The sequence below is a fragment of the Grampus griseus genome, assembly GCF_964374135.1.
Source record: "Grampus griseus genome assembly, chromosome: 18".
Lineage (NCBI taxonomy): Eukaryota > Metazoa > Chordata > Mammalia > Artiodactyla > Delphinidae > Grampus > Grampus griseus.
Window position 1 is genome coordinate 76,015,271 of NC_139012.1, and position 24,573 is coordinate 76,039,843.

General features: G+C 42.8%; 1 protein-coding gene across 10 annotated transcripts; it reads left to right on the plus strand.

The window, feature by feature from the left end:
* The first annotated feature begins 245 nt into the window (after positions 1-245).
* On the plus strand, positions 246-12,500 carry RNF6 (ring finger protein 6). Of its 10 annotated transcripts, XM_082675610.1 has the most exons (7): positions 246-477; positions 1,172-1,249; positions 2,833-3,035; positions 3,936-4,031; positions 7,455-7,573; positions 11,202-11,319; positions 12,483-12,500. In XM_082675610.1, exons 2-7 carry the CDS (start codon positions 1,209-1,211, stop codon positions 12,485-12,487), a joined length of 582 nt encoding a protein of 193 aa, XP_082531736.1. In that variant the 5' UTR covers positions 246-477; positions 1,172-1,208; the 3' UTR covers positions 12,488-12,500. The 10 variants fall into 10 exon arrangements, with proteins under 10 accessions (XP_082531736.1, XP_082531744.1, XP_082531737.1 ...); XM_082675618.1 differs by lacking the exon at positions 12,483-12,500 and having other exon boundaries at positions 11,202-11,449; XM_082675611.1 differs by lacking the exons at positions 11,202-11,319; positions 12,483-12,500 and having other exon boundaries at positions 2,829-3,035; positions 7,455-10,260.
* The last annotated feature ends 12,073 nt before the right edge of the window (positions 12,501-24,573 follow it).

The window sequence follows — 24,573 nt, forward strand, 5'->3', positions numbered from 1 at the left end:
TTGATTAGGGTTTGTAATTTCCGATTGGCAATAAGGGAAAGCGCCTGGGTGGTGAGCTACGTGGTACCCAGGCAGTCAAGGGACAAGAACAGACCGCTGGGTTGCACTCCAGCCCAAGTCGTCCTTGGGCCGCCGCATTCGGGCTGGAGAGGCGTCCACGTGACATCAGCGCTGGCGCCGAAACCCGGAACGCGGCACGCGGCATCCGGGATCCCACCGGACGCAGTTTCCACTCGTACAGGCTAGCGCCCGGCGGCGGCTGAGCGTCTCCTGTCGCGCAGGGGGCGGCCCGGCCGTAGGGAGAGACGGGTGGGGCCTGCCGTCCCTCCTCCAGAGCCTCCGCTCCGGCTGGACCGTCCCGCTGCAGCAGGCTTCTCTTCAGCAGACGAGCAGAGGGCGCAGCGGCCTCCAGAGGCGCGGATGCGAGCTCCGCCCGCCGCCCGGTCACAGCCTCCGGGGCCGCACGCTTCTCTCCAGGTAGCGGGAAGACGGCCAGGTCCCCGGCGTAGTGAGCTCGGGGGAAGCTCCAGGCCCTCCGCGGCTTCCGGGAGACGCGGGGACCGCAGGCCCTCCCTGGGCCCCGCCTCTCCTGATTGGCTACCTGCGGTCTAGATGCCCTGCCCTGGCCGGTGATTGGCTCCGAGGCCCCGCTGTCACTGGCTTCCTTGTGGGAATCTAGGTCGCTAAGCGAAGCGTTACTCCAGGACCGGTTGGGGAGAGGTTGGTTGGGCACGAGTCCAGTTTGTTTATTGTACTGGGGGCCCTACCCCGGCGCGAGCTTCTGTCGCAACTTCCAGGAAGAGAACCGGTATCGGGACGGAGGGCAGGGGTGGCGAGCGAGTGAAGGTTTAGAAGTAAGCTGGAGGCCCCTAAGCCTGGCAACCCCCGAGTGGGAGCGGGGTGGGAAGGAAGGCCTTGAGAGAGGAGTTGTCATCCCAAGAGGGGTGACGGTGGAGGAAAGAAAGGCCTAGTTTCTGTTGTGGCAGAAACGGGCCGTGCGGGAGATTTCCATGACCTAATTGTTTGGGGATCTCATTTTCTAGGTGAGTTTCTAACAGAATCCACTGGAGATTTTGCTTTAACTTTACAGTAGAGTTGGGAGACGACTAGCCGTTCCTAGCCTTCAAAGAGGCAACTTATTGAATAATTCGACTCTCTTTTATCGCTTCAGATGGGCAGCTGTCAAAAAAAGCACAAACAGTGGAAGGATGGATACCATTGCATATATTAGAAGTATGTGGAAAGGCAAGTAAGGTATTCACGTGGATTTAATTGTGGTTAATTGCACGAGAAAATTACCACTTAAGGAGAAGCTCTTAAAGTTTTGAATAATATTAAAGTAGCTTGACTCTATGATAGGTTTCAGATATTTAAACTGTTTAATCCAAAAAGCTTATTACTGCTGTACCTACCAAGTATGCTCTTTGCTAATGATGGTCTAGTCCTAATTATTCTGAAAATGGAAAGAAATCCGTAGTTTTTGATAATGTTAATTTGCATGTGACTGGATAGTGCTACTAGATCTTTCCTTAAACAAATGACATAGGGATCACCGTGAAAAAAGCCTTTGAAGATGTAATTTAATGTCAGAATGTGCATGAGAGTGGTTAGTTGCTAACTCATACAATAATTGAGACTTGTAGGCTAATTTCACTCTGTTTTTAAAGTAGTTTGCTTATTAAACACTGAGTCCTAGTTACCGAAGTTGCTCCCCTGGTCACCTAGTCATTCGATCCTGCAGCCTTTATTAAGTCATGTGCTGTATTACACATACCCTTCAGTGACATACCAGAAATTGTCAAGGAATGGTTTATTTCAGCCACAGAACACCCAGATTAGCTTTCGAAGGTAGACCTGGGCCCTACCCTGGAAAATTCTGACCTAGGATTGGGGGTGAGCTCTGGGCATCTGTAGTTTAAAACATTTCCTCAAGGGTGTTTGATGTGCATTCCCAGTTGAGAACTGTAGCTTTAACGACTTAGTAAATAGACGTGTTTAAGAAATTCTAAGATATTTATGAAACAATTACTTTCCCCCCTTGATTTCCTTATGGTTTAAAAGTAAACTTCTCAGGAATGACATTTCAGTATAATCCAAAAGCAGTGTTTGCCTAGCGAGGTCAGGAAGTTTCACTGGCACTCAGAGACCTCCGGGACTAACCATTCCAGGCTTAGGAACAAGGTTTCCTGTGGGGAAACCCAAAAGCTCTTACGTGCTTTTACAATCCCCAGAGCTGTGCACAGAGTGTTGTTTCCTGTTGGCTGTAAGAGAAATCAACTCCAGGTCTGTTCAGCTAAGTTATTTTTACCTCAGCAAAGTGCAGGGGGGGTAATATTACATTTATGAACTTTTTTGGGGAAGAATACCCTTACTGGAAATAAATGTAAATGATACCCTCTTGATACCCAATAGTCCTTTGCTTATGAAGTAAAGAACGTGCATAATGCAAGCTTAGAATTTGTATGGTAATGTGAAATACCCGGATATTTGGAACATCAGTGGGGGCTTTTGGGCCAACAGGAGAGTCAAAGATGTAGAAAATGAGATAATCACTTTGATTTTCAGCTGTGAGAAATGTGTGGTGAAACCAAATCCAATCTGACTTAGAGGATGGCTTTAGGCAAAGAAGTAGGTCCAATTGTGTTCTATCACCTAGGAGCTGCTATTCATTTTATATGTAAGTTCTTCACTGCAAGATTTGGCATATGAAGTATTTGAGTAGCGGACAGAATTTTAAAATGAAAATGAAAAAACGAAGTTAAAATATGAAGCCATGTGTAGTCCACGGCTAATACCTTGAATTTTGTATATATTGTTTGAACAGAAAGCCAGGAATCTCAGCATGAATTGGTCTAGATCTAGACCAGATGGTGGTGGTGAAGAAACCTCATCTCAAGACCAGAATCATCATGAAAACGAGAGAAGGTGGCAACAAGAGCGTCTCCACAGAGAAGAAGCCTATTATCAGTTTATTAATGATCTCAATGACGAAGATTACCGGCTAATGAGAGACCATAATCTTTTAGGCACCCCTGGTAAGAGATGGGTAAAAGAGGAAATACCTTTTTCAGCATTATTAGAAGTTTCAAAATAAGGACGGGTTTTTACCCCATCTTCCCTCTCTCAAAATATAGTGTACTGTTTTTGTGACCTTAAGAGCATTGTAACATAACAACATAGAAAATCACTGGCTTACTTCTGTATTTTATAAGTAGGTAAGAATATTGAACATATAGCACTGTTACACAAGTGTCAAACCAACAGGTTAACGTACATGATAGTGTCAGATATTTATGTAGTCCTATGTCTCTTAAGTAATATTTGTACAAATAAAATATTATTCATTTAAAACCTAATTCTAACTCATTTGAGGTCTTATCATTTATTTATTTATTTAGCTGAATTAATGACTCCCAAAAAGTTCAATGTGCTCCATTAATTTTTTACAAATTAATTTCACAGATGAACTAATTGAAACTGTATGCTCATATATATTTGTGTGTTGCATATTTGCATTCTGTATACACATATAATGAAGGGCATTCATTACCCATATAATGAACTAGGTAGAATTCAAGTAAATAAAGATTTGAAATTTTCTCTAGAAGTACTCCCTTCTTAATTTCTTTTTAACTCTGACGAAAATCCACAGAATTATAGCTTATAGGTTCCTAAGTATATCAACTAGGAGCACTTCATTAATGATTCAAATTAAATCTTACTTTAATTTAAATAAAACATTAATAAATGAAACAACGAAAATGATGTGTATTTGCATGAATTAAACGTTTTTTGTTGTCTTCAATTTATAGAACATGAAAACAATAGAATGTCTTCTACAGATTGCTAAAGATTAGTCTTACCCTTCATGAGTTTTCATAAAACTTAGTAATTTAAAGATTTTAATGTTAGTGGGCACTTTTCCATTGTTTTAGGAGAAATAACATCAGAAGAATTACAACAACGTTTAGATGGAGTCAAGGAACAGCTAGCATCTCAGCCTGACTTGAGAAATGGGACAAACACCAGAGGTATTGTAGACTCCTTTCCATAAGGAACAGGTTTGATTGGAGTAATTGCAGAAATGAACTTACAGGACCTTGTACAATGTTTGTTTTTAGTGTTTTCCAGATTAAATGTGATAATCATTCAGGTAGTATTTACATATTATATGCTGAGCAGTATAGTTAGGTAATACAGGACAGGGGTTGCATATAAAGATGTCTTACACACCCATTGCCTTCAGGGATCTCATGTGTATGAAATAGTATACAATTAATTACCAGCAGAGTTCTTTTTAATCTTAGACTTTACACACTACTGTTTTTTTTAAGTAATGTAACTAAACTTAGCTTCTAAAAATTTATACAGAACAATACAGAAAGACTGAGTCAGGAAAACCTATTTTTGTTGCTTTGTTTTATTGGTTTTGTGTTGTATCATTTTACTGAACAGACACTAAGTCATAATATAAGAAATTCTTATAAAAAAACAAATCGGGGCTTCCCTGGTGGCGCAGTGGTTTGGAGTCCGTCTGCCGATGCAGGGGACACGGGTTCGTGCCCCGGTCCGGGAAGATCCCACATGCCGCGGAGCGGCTGGGCCCGTGAGCCATGGCCGCTGAGCCTGTGCGTCCGGAGCCTGTGCTCTGCGACGGGAGAGGCCACAGCGGTGAGAGGCCCGTGGACCGTAAAAAAACAAAATTCAAACTAAACAGAAGTGTATAGAGTTAAAAGTAAAGCCAACTTTAAGGTCCCTCTTACCAGTTCTACTTCCTTCTCCAGAGGTGTTCGTTAGTAGTGGTTTCACATATTACATCAGGATCATGGTATTGGTTAGGGTGAAGACTATTAAACACCCCAAACGCATCGGCTGATGAGATGGAAGTTTACTTCCGTTTTGTGCTCAGTCCAGGGCAGACACACATCAATCCATAAAGCCTTCTGGGACCCACGCAGCCAGCACAGTGCTTCTACAACTGTGCTGTCCAGTGCGGTAGCTACCGGCCACGTGGGCCTATTTAAATTTAATAAAATTGAAAATTCAGTTCCTCAGGCACATGAGCCACATTCAAGTGTTTAATAGTCCCCTGTGGCTAGTGGCTTCTGTACTGGACGGCACAGGTACAGAACATCTCCACTGTTGCAGAAAGGTTCACTGGGCACTGACTGCTGCTCCAGGTATGGTTTGCATGATCAAGCTAAGTCACAGCCACTTCTAGGTTCCAGCTGGCAGTTCCAGGTTCCAGGAGAAGGCCCAGGCCCCTGCCCGGAAATGAGCTCCCTCACTTCTACTCCCGTTCCATTGATGAGAACTTAGTCCCGTGGCCACACCCAGATGCCAGGTTGTTCACAGGACACTGCAGTGCATTTCCAGTGGAAGAATGGGGCGACGGATTTTGTGAGACATGAGTGACCTCTTTCACACACTGCCATCACTATATTCTAGTAATTAAAGAAAGAAGTGGCATCTGGAATGACTTCATGTTTACCTGCCCTTTACTTATATCTTTTTGCGAATTAAAATGGAAAGTGGATGTTAACCCTTTTTCTTCTTTGTGTTTAGATATGCAAATTGTACTATATTGGTACAGCTGGTAATACTGGCCCTTTGAATATGTTTTGATGGAGAATGTACTCGTCACGTGTGCAACAGCTTATACCTTTAGAATGTGGCTGCGGTTGCTGTCTTTATTGATGCCAGCAGCTGATTAACAGGTTTAACTTTAATATTTAAAAAAGTTTTTTATGAGAGATTGCAGTAATGAAATAAAATCAAAGCAGACTCATTTAACAACTGTTTTTGAGAAGAGCGAACTTGGTAAAGTCTGTGTAGTTAATGTGCATTAGAATGCTTTTCACTGAGTTTTGTACTTTATATAATCCACTGGTTAAAATGGAAAACTTAAAGCTTCCCATAGTAGCACTATCATACTCAAAGAAGTTTATTAGGGGCACATTTCTTTCTTTCTTTCTTTTTTTAAATGTGTATATATTTTTTATTTTTTTTAATTTTTGGCTGCGTTGGGTCTCCGTTGCTGCGCGCGGGCTTTCTCTGGTTGCAGTGAGCGGAGGCTGCTCTTCGTTGGGGTGCGCAGGCTTCTCATTGCGGTGGCTTCTCTTGTTGCGGAGCACGGGCTCTAGGTGCACGGGCTTCAGTAGTTGTGGCTCACAGGCTCAGTAGTTGTGGCTCGCGGGCTCTAGAGCGCAGGCTCAGTAGTTGTGGTGCACAGGCTTAACTGCTCCGCGGCATGTGGGATCTTCCTGGACCAGGGATCAAATCCGTGTCCCCTGCATTAGCAGGTGGATTCTTAACCAGTGCGCCACCAGGGAAGTCCCAGGGCACATTTATTTCTAAATCGATTCATTCAACAGTATTAATTGAGAGTCTGATTTGTCCCAAATACTGTTGTAGAGGTTGGGGATTTAACAGTGAGTAAAATAAGGCAAAACTCATTGTCTTCATGCAACTCACGTTCTAAATGAACAGAAAATGTATTTTATTGTATTATATATAATGGCTAACATTTATTGAGTGCTTCCTATGTGCCAGATATTATACTAATCATTTTATATACAGTGTCTTATTTTATCCTCATGATAATCCTTTGACATCTATACTATTATTATCAAGTTTACAGATAAGGATTTAGCCAGAGAACTTAAGTAACATGCCTGAGGTCTCCTATCCTCACATGAAGATATGATGTGGTTCTAACATTTTACTCATGAAGCCATATTTCTTGACTTATACATTTTGGGCAGTTTCTGAGAAATAGGATAAAATTCTTAAGGTTGCCAAAATACCTAATTGCAAAAAAGATTGAGTTACCTTTACCAAAGAATTCTAAAAATTCAAGATAAATTATACATAAGTTTTGCCACTGTATTTTATTGATACTGCCATATGAATAAAGCAATTTTTAAAATTTTTATTTAGTTGCAGCGGGTCTTAGTTGTGGCAGGTGGGCTCCATAGTTGTGGCATGCGAACTCTTAGTTGCAGCATGCATGTGGGATCTAGTTCCCTGACCAGGGATCAAACCCAGGCCCCCTGCATTGGGAGCGTGGAGTCTTATCCACTGTGCCACCAGGGAAGTCCCAATAAAGCAATTTAAATGTACAGTTTTGATACTGGATATATTTTTCATTTGCCTTAATATTTTGCCAATAACAGGCATATAGAAAGCAAGAGTGAGGATTTCTTCACACCTTTGCACAAATAGTATTTAAAATTTTATAATTTTGATACAGTGTGTATTATAGTATGCTTATAGTATACACCTTTCTTTTAGAAAGTTCAGCTTTTTGGCTGTTTTTCATTCATTAAAATGCACAGATGTTCTTAATTATATTTTTAATTTAATAAAAACGTAGTTTATCTTACAAGCTTTCAATAAAGATCTAAAGATAGATTTTAGGAATTGATGTTAAGTTGATTTGGTTTGCTTTCCAGACTCAGGGGTCCCTCGAGAAAGTTCAAATGAAGAGTCTCTGCTGGAATGGCTCAACACCTTTCGTCGCACGGGAAACGCAACTCGAAGTGGACAGAATGGGAACCAGACTTGGAGAGCTGTGAGTCGAGCAAACCCACACAGTGGAGAGTTCCAATTTTGTCTGGAAATCCACATAAATCACGAGAATAGAGGATTTGAAATGGACGGCGAAGATTATGTGGGCGTTCCACTTTCAGATGTTAGCCAAGATCACACCGCAGATGGGCCACAGAGATCAAGTAGCCCTGTGGCCAGGCGAACCAGGAGCCAAGCCGCAGGGGCTCTCAGTGGTAGTAGTGCCAACGTTCCGAGAACTAGGCTTGGATCGAGGGGGCGGAGTTCAGTAGAAGGATCTTTGTCAGCTTTGGGAAGATTAAGAAATGGAATTGGGGGGGCAGTTGGCACGCCTAGAACTGGTGCTGCACGCGCTAATCCATCAGGTGGTAGTGAACTCAGGCAAAGGGAGGGGCAGCGATTTGGAGCAGCCCATGTTTGGGAAAATGGGGCTAGAACTAATGTCACAGTGAGGAATACAAACCAAAGATTAGAGCCAATAAGATTACGGTCTACTTTCAATAGCCGAAGCCGGTCACCGATTCAGAGGCAAAGTGGCACTGTTTATCACAGTTCACAAAGGGAAAGTAGACCTTTTCAGCAAACTAGTAGGCGGTCTGTTAGGAGGAGAGGTATAACTCGTGTCTTTCTAGAGCAAGGCCGAGAAGGCAGAGGTACCGCATATACTCCATTCTCTAACTCAAGACTTGTGTCAAGAATCACAGTAGAAGAAGAAGAGTCCAGCAGGTCCTCCACTGCTGCACGACGACACCCAACAATCACACTGGACCTTCAAGTGAGAAGGATTCGTCCTGGAGAAAGCAGAGACTGGGACAGTATTGCAAATAGAACTCGATCCAGGGTGGGGCTGGCAGCAAACACAGTCACTATCGAAAGCAGTAGTGGGGGCTTTCGGCGCACCATCTCTCGTTTAGAGCGCTCAGGTATGCGAACCTACGTTAGTACCATAACTGTTCCTCTTCGTAGGATTTCTGAGAACGAGCTCGCTGAACCGTCATCAGTGGCTCTTCGATCAGTTTTAAGGCAGATCATGACTGGATTTGGAGAACTGGGTTCTCTAATGGAGGCCGAATCTGAGTCAGAGGCCCAGAGAAGTGGTCAGCGTCGGCCAGAGACACACTCAGAAGTGAGTCTCCTCGGTGAGGCCGTCAGCCAGCACAGGGGAGGGTCCCCCCAAGGCAGGTGGACCCGAGAAGACAGCCCTGACACCCCGCCTCGTGCCCCAAACAGAGGTGGCAGGCGGTCGCAAAATTCAAGTAACTTGGTGGAAACTGGCACCCTACCTATCCTTCGCCTCGCTCACTTCTTGCTTAACGAAGGGGAGGATGATGACCGCATGCGTGGTTTAACCAAAGAGCAGATTGACAGTCTTTCCACCCGGAGCTATGAGCACAGCGGTATCGATAGTGAACGAGGGAAAATCTGTAGCGTTTGCATCAGCGACTACGTAACTGGAAACAAGCTCAGGCAGTTACCTTGCATGCATGAATTTCACATCCACTGTATCGACCGGTGGCTCTCAGAGAATTGCACGTGTCCTATCTGTCGGCAGCCTGTCTTAGGGTCCAGTACAGCAAACAACGGGTGACATGCTGGATCCAGTCAAATGTTGCATCTTAGTAGAGCTGAGTATTCAGGCATTCTTTTGTTGAATTATTTGTGATGAGCTAACCAGGATGAAAAATAACAGATGATTATAGTTTGAACTATTTTTTTGTGTGCTTTTTTAACTTGTTAAAAAGAGAAAATTTATAGAAAATTTAAAATGCAAATGTTAAATTATCCTAAAGTACAGAATAGTTAATATTGCTAGAACCAAATAACTTTTAAAATGTTTTTATTTTGGTAATTTTGTCATGCTGAGCACTTTTGTATCTGCACAACTCAGTAGGTTACAAATCAATATTCTTTTTCTGAGAAGTCCAGCAGATTTTGCTTGGACTTTCAGGCTTCGTACCATGTCCAGACATTGGTGTCTAAATAAGCCTTTCTTTAACTTTTTATTCTAAGGACAGTATCTTTTCATGAAAGAATATTTGGCTGAATGTTTGCTAAATGCATTAAAGTTACTTGAAATATTAAATTTAATATGCAGCATATCACGTGTGTATATATAGGTATATAATTTTAAGGATAAAGTATTCAGTCTAAAAACTACCAGTTTGGTTCTTATTTCAAACTGTTGGGCTATTACTGCATATGGCACAATGTTTAATACTTACAGGATCATCTCTGGGAGGAAGTAGATTAAGATATTTAAAAATAGACATAATTTATGAAGCGTCTCTGACAATCTGACTTATTAGACAGCAGGCAATATATAACACTGAACAAGTATTTCTTTTTTCAGAAATGGAACGTGGACATTTTAGAACATAGAGGTTATTTAACTTGAGTTCTACCTTTTTGTGACCTTTTTGAAAGTGCAAACAATTTTTTGGATTACATTAAGTAAGATATACAATATGCATGGTTTTCAAATTTAGTTTAAAATCTAAAAACAAGGGTCTATAAAGAATCAAAGGCATAGATAATATGTTAAGTTCAACTGGAGACCAAAAAACTCCAAATGAAACAATAACAACAACAGCAAAAAAAGTTAAGAGAATGTAGACTTTAAAACACAAAGTATGCATTGAAGATCTGTTTCTACCAATAAATATTAAAATGTGTCAACTGTTCTTTATTGGTCCACCGTGGTTTATTCACTGAAAGAAGTAGTTATTTCGCACTAACTCGATGCAAGGCAGTGTTACTGGCGTAGAGGATTCAGTAGAGGACAAAGTCCCTGTCTTCATGGGAAAGACATATTTGCTCTTAGAAAATTGGAAATCGAGCAATACAATGAGTTACTGTTCTGACTTTGATGTTTGTTTATGAATAAATGACATAGTTTGCTATGGTGATACCACTTGGACAAAATCACAAGAACAAATACCTCAAGGCCGATTCTGTGAAATTTAGGTATATCTCAAGGTTTAGTTTTTGTTTCCAATTAGTGATTATATGTAGTTCGTTCAGTAAGATGCATGCACAGGACTTGTTAGGCGGTGCATTTAGCCCGTGGAGTGAGAGGTTTTAGTAAAGGTGGTGACTTTGTTTGGAGTAAACGGTTTCTGTAGGTCACATATGGGACATAGGACTGGGGAGTTTGATTTTAAGGCTTTAGATACCAGACTTACGGGATTTTTGCTCTACAGAGTCTAGATGGCTCTTGATAAATCGTATTGGCGAAGGGTAAGATCACTTTTCATGTTTCAGGAAGATCGGTGCGGTGCAGTGTGCAGAACGCGGTGGAGTGGAGAGAGATGGGAAGCAAGAAACCAATAAAGGAAATATTATGATCAATTTTTACTATCAATTATCATCATCAGTTATTATCTAACCTAGGTTGATGGAAGTGAAACTGGAAAGAAAGAAAAGGGCATAAAAATGTTGGGAAAAAAAAGACATTATTTGGTTTCTAGTTCACTGTGAGGAGGTGGGAGAGTCATGTGTTCACAGGTGGAGAATCTCTGAGTGGAGGAGGGCGGACAAGTTACAAGCTCGGCCAGTGTAGACATTGACCTGAAATGGAGCCGTATTCATGTATCTATCACACTCACTCTCGTGGCACCATTTGTCCCCAATAGGACAAGAGACTAAATCCAGCAGTTACTGCTCATATGGAACCCTCCTCAGGAAGTTCTACCTCCCCTGGTTTGAGCAGTTCGGAAAATCAAGAGGAAAACAAAAGGGGAAATGAACAAAGTAAGGATAAAGAAGAGAAAAAAGCATGTTGATCCTCAGTCGTTTGCAAGACATGGGAGGACCAGCACGTGAAGGGATTCCCGAGTAGGCACTGGAAATAGGATTGTGCACTGTATGGAAAAGTCCCTGAAAGCAGCAGGAAAGCCTAATGAATTTGGTAGATTGGTACCCTAGTTGGGAACAAAGAAGTGTTTTCTTTAATATTTTCATTCATCTCCCAGTAAACAAGGCTGATGACAAACACAAAGGCTCATTGTCTATTTATAGCATCTACTCAGCAAGGATTTTACCCTTTGTGCTTCCAATAAAGAAAGGAACAAATCATTTAAATTCTTCATTTGGGGGCTTCCCTGGTGGCGCAGTGGTTAAGAATCTGCCTGCCATTGCAGAGCCCTGGTCCGGGAAGATCCCACATGCCACGGAGCAACTAAGCCCGTGCGCCACAACTACTGAGCCTGCGCTCTAGAGCCCGTGAGCCACAACCACTGAGCCCACGTGCCACAAGTACTGAAGCCCACACGCCTAGAGCCCGTGCTCTGCAGCAAGAGAAGCCACTGCAATGAGAAGCCCACGCACAGCAACGAAGAGTAGCCCCCGCTCTCCACAGCTAGAGAAAGCCCGCGTGCAGTAACGGAGACCCAACGCAGCCAAAAATAAAATAAATTTATAAAAAAAATTCTTCATTTGACTCTTTTCCATGACATGTCCTTAGAGCTTGTTCTATATAGAGTGGCTGTCTTGTGAACTTCTGTTTCTAAACTGTCAGCTTCCTAGCTGCCTTCCTACGTATTACATCCTTTTACCCTCTTTTTCTTGTATCTCAGAGTTTTATAATTTCCACTAGCATTGTTACGACTTGATTATCTTTCACTCTTAGGTTGTGTTTCTTTCAGTCTTCAACATGAATTCCTAGTTTAAATCTCCCATGCTCTCCTTGAAATATTATTGCCACTTAACATGGTAGGAGGCAGAGTTAGAGAGTCAGTCACAGGACCATTTGCCTCCAAAGCCTGTGCTCTTTCCACTACCCTGCATCCTGGAGAAGCTGAAATGCTTTGGGAAGTTTTCAGCCTAACTCCTTCCCAAAGATACTTGTCTAATTTTGTAACTTTGTTATATCATGTGTTTGTTTCCATGTGCAAATACACCTTTTCTTTCCCAAGAATGAAAAGAGAAGGACCACTCCTGAAAGATATCAAACAGAATCTATACTATGAGGATGAATCCAGCAAAGAGATGAATGAGGCATCTGAAGATGCTGTGTTAAGGTCAGAGTTAAGAAGCTGTCTGAGGCCTTTCCGTGAATATTTCTCCCAGACAGGAACTTACAGTGAACTTCTCATCTTCCTACATGTCTCCATTTGAATAACCTCTGGCCAGAGGAGGAAGAAATGGTGTAGAAATAGGAGCCCATGTGAAGTGGGTGGTTGTTACCTTTGCAGTGGCAGCAGACTCCTGTAGGGTCTCTCCCTCAACCTTGTATGACTCTGGCAATCAGAGACCTGGGATATCTCTCAACACAGATGCACAGATTTCCCAGGAAGCCAGAGCCATCTCTCATCGAGAGGGCCAAATGTTCCATGTTCCAAAGGACATGACTGAGTGGCAGTGGTGCTCGTTTCCTTGATGTCGTCAGACAGGTTGGGGGTGCTTTTCAGTGACTGAGTGTATTAGGCCTTGATGTATCTGCCCTTGTGATAACTGGGGATCCATAAATAAATACTTACAGCAAGTATGTTTGTTGTTTTATTTTGAGCATTACATCTCTGAAGACTCTTGAGTTGGCCCCTATAGTTTTCTTTCTCTTTTTTCATTTTTAAAAAAACAACAGTCACACTTCTGGAAACTCAACACTTTCAGACGTATTTTTCCTCTATTAATGTCTCATTTGAAGACAATTACATATTTAATCACAAAATGTTCCTACTTGACTATAATCCAACTGTCTTCTGTGCAGCTTCAGACATGTTCACATTCTTCCCGGTGGGAGACGGTCCAAGGTCATGTGTAGCTTCTGTAGTGTGAAGTGACACAATTTTGAGTTCAGGTTCTCTGGATGGTGTCCGTTCTTCCGTTAGCTTGGATCTGATAATAAGCGCTTTTTTTAAAATTTATTTATTTATTGTTGGCTGCGTTGGGTCTTCGTTGCTGCGCGCGGGCTTTCTCTAGTTCATTAGCTTGGATTTGATCAGGTTTAATTTCAACTCCTCACCATCCAGCTTATGGGATAAATGATCCATGTAGCTTGTATCTACCTGCTAGAGTGAAGTGGAATCAAGATCAAACTAGAAAGGGGGAAGGACGTGTCCCTGAGCACATCGATTGCTGGTGCAGAATATACACCAGGCCTTGCTGAGCAAGCTTAGTAGGATGAATGACAGAAACGGTCTCATGGCATCTCTTTGCTGCCTCACTTAGCTGGACGTGTTTGGTCAGCCAATACGGCTGGTTCAGGTCCTGAGTCGGGGCCCCTTCAGAGAGGCCCCGAGGGAGGAGTTCCCTGTTGGCGCTGGTGGCGGCACCAGTGAAGGCAGGGGCGGGAGGGTTTGAGGGGTGCTGGTGAGCACGTTTGATATGCGTGCTTGGTTCGGGAACTGCTGCAATATTGAACAGTCATAACTCTGTGGAAGGGGCTGAGGCTTTTGTGACAGTGCAGCTTCCTTAAAACTTTAATTAGATCCTTAACAACTTCATTTGGGGTCTTGCATCCAATGCCAGAAATCTTGTCTTATCCTTGATTTGCTTGGGGGAATAGCCATGGCCGTAACACCTTAGGTTTTTGTTTGTTTGTTTTTCGAATTTTGTTAGGAGTATCCTTCTATGGCTCTAAATCTTAGTTAAATAAGGTATTGTTTCTGGCATAGCCGGGAGCCTTTCGTTAATCTTCCCTTGACCCTTTGCTGCATTTCAGACCAGTGTGCCTTACAATCGGAGGGCACCATCTTCATTTTCGTCTGCAGGATGAGGCAACGGGACCATTGCACTCTGACCAGCTGGGGTCAGGTCATGTGGCCGGTCCACTGCAACCATGTAGATTGCGAGGGGATCAATTCCATTCTAATTCCCAGCACTGAATTACCTGGTGCTCCTGACAACTCCCTGTGTTGGAGTTTCCTGAGACCACTTCCAGGTTAGTGGTTGGCTAGGACTCAGGACTCAGCATACGGTCGTGCTTACAGCTCAGATATATTACAGGGGAAGAAGGCAAAGCACAGTCAGCAAAGGGAAAAGGCACATGGGACAAAGTCTGGAGGAAGCCAGGCCAGCTTCCAAGACTCCTGTCCCCGTGGAGTCACACAGACGTACTTAGTTCCTCCAGCATCGAATGTGACAATGTGGGAGAAATGTTGTCTCCCACGGAAGCTCATCACTGACTCAGTGGCCGAGATTTATTGAGGGCTGGGCGTGTAGGCATCCTCTGCCTGGCACGTACTAAAATTCCAAGCTCCTGGAAGGGAAGCAGGTGTTCAGCGTAAACCAGATGATTTGCACAGATAGTTCAGGCCCATCGAGACACGCCTGTCAGGGAACAGTGGGGACACCCCCAAGTCAAGTTCCTGGATGCTAGCCAAGGGCCAACCTTGCACACAGGGCTTTCCGAGGACGTCTGAGGCTTCTACGTGAATTCTTCTCTGCACACTCCTGCATCACGTCTCCATCTCTAGCTCAGAACGTTCTCCTGTACTCCAGGACTGCATTTTGACAGCCTTGGTTAACGTCTGCTAGGCTGGCCCTTTGGAACCTGAGGGTCAGTATATTCAGAACTGAAATAATCTTCACCCAGAGTGTTACTCACTTTCATTTTCTGAGCTCAATGCCTCTGCCATTCACCAGTTCAATGAAGGCAGGAACGTCTGATCCCCTTCCCCTGTGGGGAGGTCAGGTGGCACTGGCTTGCTGAGGATGGTTCCAAGGGGTCAGAATGAACCTCCGCCTCATGGCTGTGAGTGCAGAGTCAAAGTTCAAGTACAAAATTGTGATCAATACACTGATAAGCCTGATAAGAGGTGGAGAACTGGGTTTAAATAGGGTGTCAGAACAGGAGGGATTGGAGAGACGGTCAAAAACCAGGAGGAATTAGTCCAATCCGATGAATGGGAGAGTGATCAGGAAAAATCCCTCCGACAGTGGCTGTTCCCATAGCTGGTTGGTTGCTTGCCTTGAGTTGGTGTATGTTTGACGGGGAGTCAAGCACTAAAGAAAGGGCTGAGAAGGGGATAAATAAGAACCCGGATTCCTGCCTCTTTCCTCACATCCAGTTGAGCAGCCTGCGTCCTTTGGAATCCTCATCGTCTCCTTCCCATTGTGTCAGGTCAACGAGGGCCGTGCTCGTGTCCCACGTCACCCCGTACGTGGCGGCAACCCCCCTGCAGTCTCTCAGGGCAGTCCTTCCACAGGCTCATTTGGGTGCGTCCCATGTCCACGTCCCCAGCTGTCTCCCTTACGTCCTCACTGTTCTCACAATAACATATAAGATCTTTATATTTTTGGCCTCTGCCTACCTTTCGCAACTTCATTTTCTACCATTTAGGGTGCCTCTTGGGGTCCTCACCTTGCCCTTCGCACTTCCAAGTTTGTGACCGTGCTGTTCTCTCTTCCTGTGATGGCCTTTCTGGTTAACTCCTGTTTATCCTTCGACTCTCACCTCCAGCATCGCTTCTGCAAATGCTCCTCTTGTCCTGTCTCCAGGGCACAGCAGACACGAGGTCTGGGACCCGCACTACTTCTTAGGGGCCCATGAAAATGTTTTAATTTCTTTTAAAATCATCAAAATATATACGTATATGTAACTATGATGTAACCTGTATCACATTTATCATTATACCAACACAGCAGTAGAATATAATTTTGATATTTTTTATGGAGGAAGGGGCCAAGGTAAAAGCGCCGAGAATCATGTCATCCCCCATGTAGGAGCTTCGGCTACACTCTGTCTTCCCCTGAGAACCGTGAGCTTCTTGAAGTCATCCTCAGCCCCTAGCATGAGGCCAGGTACACAACAGGTCACTCTATGTATTTAATAAGTAATGGATAAAAGTTTGGGTATGTAGGTAGACGCTGGCTTACAAATAGCTTGTATCAGTACATTAAAAGTTGTTGGTAAGATTTTCTTTTGGAAATTCAGAATACATTTACCATGGAAATAATACCACACGTTTGTACTTTGAGGCAAGAGGAAAAGGCTTCTGTTCCAGGCCAGCCCACAAAAATTTACATTACTCAGAGAAATGTCTATTTAGGTCAAGAAAAATCTCAAATAAACAATCTAACCCTACACCGAGATCAACTAGAGAAAGAAGAACAAAGAAAACCCAAAGTCAGTAAAAGGAAAGAAATCATAAAGATCAAAGCAGAAATAAATGAAATAGAAACAAAGAAAACAATAGCAAAGATCAATAAAACTAAAAGCTGGTTCTCTGAGAAGATAAACAAAATTGATAAACACTTAGCCAGACTCATCAAGAATAAAAAGGGAGAGAACACAAATCAATAAACTTAGAAATGAAAAACGAGAAATCACAACTGACACCACAGAAATACAAAGGATTATAAGAGACTACTACAAACACTTATATGCCAGTAAAATGGACAACCACGAAGAAATGGACAAATTCTTGGAAAGGTACAATTTTCCAAGACTGAACCAGGAAGAATTAGAAAATATAAACAGACCTATCACAAGTAATGAAATTGAAACTGTAATTAAAAATCTTGCAACAAACAAAAGTCCAGGACCAGATGGCTTCACAAGCGAATTCTATCAAACATTTAGAGAAGAGCTAACACCGATCCTTCTCAAACTCTTCCAAAACATTGCAGAGGGAGGAACACTCCCAAATTCATTCTACGAAACCACCATCACCCTGATACCAAAACCAGAAAAAGATATCACAAAAAAAGAAAAGTATTGACCAATATCACTGATGAACATAGAGGCAAAAATCCTGAACAAAATACTAGCAAACAGAATCCAACAACACATTAAAAGGGTCATACACCATGACCAAAGGGGATTTATCCCAGGGATGCAAGAATTCTTCAATATATGCAAATCAATCAATGGGATACACCACATTAACAAATTAAGGAATCAAAACCATATGATCATCTCAATTGATGCAGAAAAAGCTTTTGACAAAATCAACACCCATTTATGATAAAAACTTTCCAGAAAATGGGCATAGAGGGAAACTACCTCAACATAATATAGGCCATATATGACAAACCTACAGCAAACATCATACTCAATGGTGAAAAACTGAAAGCATTTCCACTAAGATAAGGAACAAGACAAGGATGTCTACTCTCACCACTCTTATTCAACATAGTTTTGGAAGTCCTAGCCAGAGCAATCAGAGAAGAAAAAGAAATAAAAGGAATACAAATTGGAAAAGAAGAAGTAAAACTATCACTGTTTGCAGATGACATGATACTATACATAGAAAATGCTAAAGATGCCACATGAAAACTACTAGAACTAATCAATGAATTTGGTAAGGTTGCAGGATACAAAATTAATGCACAGGAATCCCTGGCATTCCTATACACCACCAACGAAAAATCAGAAAGAGAAATTAAGGAAACACTCCCACTTACCATTGCAACAAAAAGAATAAGATACCTAGGAATAAACCTGCCTTAGGAGGCTAAAGACTTGTACTCAGAAAGCTATAAAACACTGATGAGAGAAATCAAAGATGACATAAACAGATGTTCTTAGATTGGAAGAATCAATATTGTGAAAATGACTATACTACCCAAAGTAATCTACAGATTCAGTGCAATCCCTATCAAACTACCAATGGCATTCTTAACAGAATTAGAACAAAAAATTTTACAATTCGTATGGAAACACAAAAGACCCCAAATAGCCAAAGCAATCTTGAGAAAGAAAAACAGAGTTGGAGGAATCAGGCTCCCTGACTTCAAACTATATCACAAAGCTACAGTAGTCAAGACAGTATGGTACTGTCACAAAAACAGAAATATAGATCAATGGTACAGGATAGAACGCCCAGAGATAAACCCATGCACATATGGTCACCTAATTTATGACAAAGGAGGAAAGAGCATACAATGGAGAAAAGACAGCCTCTTCAATAAGTGGTGCTGGGAAAACTGGACAGCTGCATGTAAAAGAATGAAATTAGAACACTACCTAACACCATACATAAAAATAAACTCCAGATGGAATAAAGACCTAAATGTAAGACCAGACATTATAAAACTCTTAGAGGAAAACAGGAAAATCACTCTTTGACATAAACCACAGCAAGATCTTTTTTGACCCACCTCCTAGAGTAATGGAAATAAACACAAAACTAAACAAATGGGACCTAATTAAACTTCAAAGCTTTTGCACAGCAAAGGAACCATAAACAAGACAAAAAGACAATGCTCAGAATGGGAGAAAATATTTTCAAATGAAACAACAAAGGATTCATCTCCAAAATATACAAACAGGGCTTCCCTGGTGGCGCAGTGGTTGAGAGTCCGCCTGCCGATGCAGGGAACACGGGTTCAGTCCGGGAAGATCCCACGTGCCGCGGAGCGGCTGGGCCCGTGAGCCATGGCCGCTGAGCCTGCGCATCCGGAGCCAGTGCTCTGCAACAGGAGAGGCCACAGCAGTGAGAGGCCCACGTATCGCAAAAAAAAAATAATAAATAAAATAAAATAAAATAAAATTGGGAGAAGACCTAAATAGACATTTCACCAAAGAAGACATACAGATGGCCAAGAGGCACATGAAAGGATGCTCAACGTCACTAATCATTAGAGAAATGCAAATCAAAACTACAGTGAGATATCATCTCACACCAGTCAGAATGGCCATCATCAAAAAATCTAGAAACAATAAATGCTGGAGAGGGTGTGGAGAAAAGTGAACCCTCCTGTACTGTTGTTGGGATGTAAATTGATACAACCACTATGAAAACAGTATGGCGGTTCCTTAAAAAACGAAAAATAGATCTACCATATGACCCAGCAATCCCACTACTGGGCATATACCCTGAGAAAACCATAATTCAAATAGAGACAGGTACCACAGTGTTCATTGCAGCACTATTTACAATAGCCAGGACATGGAAGCAACCTAAATGTCCATCGACAGATGAATGGATAAAGATGTGGCACATACATACAATGGAATATTACTCAGCCATAGAAAGAAACGAAATTGAGTTATTTGTAGTGAGGTGGATGGACCTTCACTCATACAGAGTGAAGACAGAAAGAGAAAAACAAATACCATGTGCTAACGCATATGTATGGAATCTTAAAAAAAAAAAAAAGGTACTGCTGAACCTAGTGGCAGGGCAGGAATAAAGACGTAGACATAGAGAATGGACTTGAGGACATGGGGGGTGTGGGGGAAGCTGGGGCGAAGTGATAGTAGCATGGACATATATACACTACCAAATGTAAAATAGCTAGTGGGAAGCAGCAGCGTAGCACAGGGAGATCAGCTTGGTGCTTTGCGATGACCTAGAGGGGTGGGATAGGGAGGGTCGGAGGGAGGCTCAAGACAGAGGGGATATGGGGACATATGCATGCCTATGGCTGATTCACTTTGTTGTAAAGCAGAAGCTAACACAGTATTGTGAAGCAATTATACTCCAATAAAGATCTATTAAAAAAATATGTAGGGCTTGGTTTGCTCAAATTGTCTCAATCATGTTGTATCTTTTATGATCCAAACTCATGTACAAATAAGGAAATAAAGCAAGTTGTGGTCACCTGCCCCAGAAGGATTACACTTTGCCCTATGGGAATGGGAACCACTGATCTTTGCTAGTAGTCGTGCCCAAGTTCCCTGAGTTGATACAGGTAGTAAAAGAAGAGAGCCATCAGAGTTCTCCAGAACTGAAAGGATGATATCATTATCATTCCACTGTTTACACAGACAGCATTGTACCACCTTTTAGTTCTCATTTTAGACCCTGCCCCCTCTTATAATACAATTTCAAGTTTCAACTCAGCACACCCCCTTAGGGACCAAACAAAATTTAAAAATAAGAATCACTGAGAATGAAGTATCATCAAAGGATACAAATTTGTATCCAACCAAAACAATGCCAGAAACACTTCCAGCAGTCATTAAGAAGGTCTTGGGAAATATGGCTGAAGTTGATCTGCAGCCAAAGAAGTCAGAATTTGAGTCTTATTCTGAGTCTTAAAGGCAAACACGCCTAAAAGAAAATACACAAACTTCAAAGATCATTTTGCAACAAAGTATCCAAATAAGAAAGCCAAAGGGAAGGAGAGACCTCAAATGTTAATTACAAAAATGTATCCATTTCCAAACAATGGAGAGGTGGAGTCAAGATAATTCACTCCACCAATGAACTTTCAACTTTACAGTAACAGCCGCAGAACCTCTAGAAGCTGGATTGAAAAAAGCAGATTTTCATTTTCTGTCAGAAATTTGAGTGAAAATTAGTTAGCTTTATTTACAGTATTTCAGTTCATCTATCTTTTGGAAGCAGCAGTACAGAACGTGAATGCGAATTACACAATCTATTCCCAGCTCCCAGCATGCATACGGCAGGGCTGAATTTAGACCGTGGGAAAAGGGGGAGAATTTAAGTTAAGTGACTAAGAACAAACACCTCGATGATCTTCACCCACCTGAGCGTCCTCCTGATTTTATAGGTTGCCACCCCCTGGAGCTCTGCAGGAGACGCAGGTAAACTCAGTCACAGGAAGCTAGAGGCTGTTTAGCTCCAAGTTTTGTAGCCTGTAGAGGTGTAGCCTCTTGTTTTCCAGGAGCTTTACAGATAGTGTGGGGAGATGCCAGAGCAGTGCTACCCCATTGCCACTGAATTCCTAGTCTTCTCAGTGCCTTTGAGAAGACCTCTATTTAAAACTAGAGTAAAACACCCAAAATATGCCCTACCCACAGCCGGACGCCCAAACTAAAAGGCTTATCTGCCCCAGTTCTCCTCTTATCTGGCTGCTGTCTCCCCTCTAGCCTTTATTTATCTAACTCTACTCATCTTGGAAGGATCGACTTTTTTCAGGAAGTCATCTTTGTTTACTCTAATTGAAACTTCTCTCTCACTCAAATTTTCTCTCCCCCAGGCCTAGAGTAAGATTTTCAGAGGACTGTGGGTGTGAGGTTTTGATGCTCACCCATTATACTTCAAAGCAAAAACAACCCTAAAATATACAATATGTGTACAAAGTTTCTAACTTCTTCCTATAATTGTTACTGTTTTTATAAAGTTTTTCATTTAAAAATAATAAATTTGTTTTTGGCTGCATTGGGTCTTCGTTGCTGTGCGCGGGCTTTCTCTAGTTGCGGCAAGCGGGGGCTGCTCTTCCTTGCGGTGCGCGGGCTTCTCATTGCGGTGGCTTCTCTTGTTGTGGAGCACGGGCTCTAGGCACGTGGGCTTTAGTAGTTGTGGCATACGGGCTCAGTCGTTGTGGCTCATGGGTTCTAGAGCACAGGCTCAGTAGTTGTGGCGCACGGCCTTAGTTGCTCTGCAGCATGTGGGACCGTCCCGGACCAGGGCTCGAACCCGTGTCCCCTGCATTGGCAGGCGGATTCTTAACCACTGCGCCACCAGGGAAGCCCTGTAATTGTTATTTAGATGATTTTTTTAAAAAAAATCCAATTCTTTCAAACGCTGTTTTGGTACCCTTGATTTGATGGTACTCAGGGCAGTGCTAATGCTGTTTGTTGGATTAACCACCTGTTTCCTTCACCAGGAGGAATGCATTATGAGATTAGGGACTTTGGCTGGTTAATTACTGTATCTCTGAAGCCTAGAATAGCATGCACATATAATAGGTTCTCAGTATGTTCAACTCATGAGTAAAAGGGAAATCTTCTAGCTGTGTTCAAATTTTTTAAGAACTTCATGTGGCAGATGTGTAAGTGGGGATACCGGGTTGGGTTTTCTTCTGTGCTTCTGAAGGCAAAGAACTACGTATGGGAACTATTGGGACTGAACACACAAATTTTCTGATATTTAGAGCTGGTCATTATTACCTCTAGATTAGAGTTAGAGTTGAACATTACCCTCGGCATCCTCATAAGGCAGTGACCTCTCCCCATCGGTGGAAGTACTCAGAGTCAGAGCAGCATCTGTCAGGGGATTCCTTCTTGCAGAAAGGAGTAGACAAAATAATCCCCCCGCCCCTCCAGCTATCCATGTCCTAATTCCTAGAACCTGTGACTGTGACCTTACATGGCAAAAGGGACTTCCTAGATGTGATTAAGATAAGGACCTTAACATGGTGAGATGATCCTGGATTATTGGCAGGGGGTTAGGGGTGCTCAATCCAATCACATGTGTCCTTCAAATCAGAAAACCTTTCCCGGCTGAGGTCAGAGTCAGAGGATGATGTGAAGGAGGGTCAGAGAGATGCAACGTTGCTGGCTTTAAAGAAGGAGAAAGGGGGCCACAAAACAGGTAATGCAGTTAGCCTCTAAAAGGTCAGAAAGGCCAGTAAAGATCTCCCCAGCAGGAGCCTCCAGAAATGAACATAGCCCTGCCCTCACTCCGATTTTTTTGTGACATGTGTTGAAGTTTGGAATTCCATTGGAATTCCAAAGGTACAGAACCGTAAGAAAATAAAGTCATGTGTTTTCATCCATCAGGTTTGTTGGAAAACGAATACAATGACCTTTAAGATTATTTGCCAGATCTGAGACTCCATAAGGCTAACCTGTCGGAGGAGGGATTGGATTAGAACCAGGAAAACAATTCCCGAAGTGAGGGTCATTAAACATGGCGGTGATTTATTAAGCAGACTGTGAAATCCCCATCTCTAAAGAGCTTAAAGATGAGAATGGATGAATGTGACCTGTCTAGAACTCAGTCTACAGTTCCATCATCCAAGAGTCCAGGGGATGAGCGAGATGAATCCCTACTCTCTGGAGTCTATGAAAGGAGCCCAGTCTATGAAAAGAGGCAGGATTTCTGTAAGACTGGTGCAAATTGCCTTTAAATGGAAACAATTTCCCTTCTGAAAGCATTGGGGTATTAGGTGAAAATGTCCAAATTGAAGCAATTTAAAACCTCCGTTTCCTATTTGGCATGAGTTATGAAATTTCATATGAACATATAGATACATAAACAATGTAGCCATTGATATTATGCCCAAACTGAGCCTGTCATTTGCTTTTGAGTGATGGAGCAAGACCGCATATTTCCACCCAGGGATCTGTTACAATAGGAACCGTTTTGATTATATCTTAAATTTAAAAAAAACTCCCTCTTACCTTGGGGGAGTGCAGGCCTCTGAGTCTGCAAATCAGTTTGCATACAGCCAACACCCTCTTCGGGAATCTGTTCTGTCTTGCCCAACTAAGGTACCCACAGAGAGGGAGAGAAGAGCTGCAGATTTCACTTAAAAGTTCCCCCAGTCTGCTCTTCTGGGTGCCTTAAGCAGTGACTGGAAGGTCCTGCTCTCTTTTCTTTTTTTTTCTGATAGGAGGGAATTTTTCTTTTTCTTTTTAAAAAATTAATTAATATTTATTTTTGGCTGCGTTGGGTCTTCGTTGCTGAGCGCGCTTCCTCTAGTTGCGGCTAGCGGGGGCTACTCTTCGTTGCGGTGCACGGGCTTCTTATTGCGGTGGCTTCTCTTGTTGCGGAGCGCCAGCTCTAGGCGCGCTTCCGTAGTTGCGGCTCGCAGGCTCAGTAGTTGTGGCTCAGTGGGACTGCTGATAATTCCAGGAGTAGGTACTCAGCTCTCTCTGAAAGTGATCAGTAGCGCTTTGACCATAGATTCGCTCCTCTAAGAAGTCCGCTTCTCTTCCCTAATTGTGCCGCACGACTAAGTTCTTGTCTATGTCTGTTTGAAGGGAGGGTGGGAGGGTGGCTGGGCTGGGGGGGGACTGATGTCATAACTGCCTCCCTTGCACCGTCAGCATTTCTCATCTGTCCTTGTCTACCGACCATTTATTCTTGTAGAATCTAGTTTCCCATCAGCAATGATGAGGACACCTCACCTTGGAGCTGCTGCGTCACCGTTAGTATGGGCTGGATGGTGGCCTGCAAACGACCTTACACTCCCTAGCATTTGTAGACCTTGGACATTAACCCCACTTCTCCCAGGGGAAACTGTAGTCTTGTTTTAGGTCACCTGGTGACTTCTAGTCCAGTGTGCTTATACTTCAGGGCACTGTGGTCCAAGCCAGCTTCAAATAGGGCTCAAGCTAAACATTTCAGAGAGGGATCTAGCATGACTCAACCGAGACTCTCTGGAGTCTAAGTAGTCTGGGTTTGAATCCTGAGGGCCACT

What these genes read in the sequence shown, in the direction of transcription:
- RNF6 (XM_082675609.1), top strand. Translation starts at nt 1,209, where the DNA reads ATGGATACCATTGCATATATTAGAAGTATGTGGAAAGGCAA. An exon ending in AGAAGTATGTGGAAAGGCAA is followed by an intron (nt 1,250 to 2,832) that starts GTAAGGTATTCA and finishes ACAGAAAGCCAG; the next exon opens with GAATCTCAGCATGAATTGGT. An exon ending in TAATCTTTTAGGCACCCCTG is followed by an intron (nt 3,036 to 3,935) that starts GTAAGAGATGGG and finishes CCATTGTTTTAG; the next exon opens with GAGAAATAACATCAGAAGAA.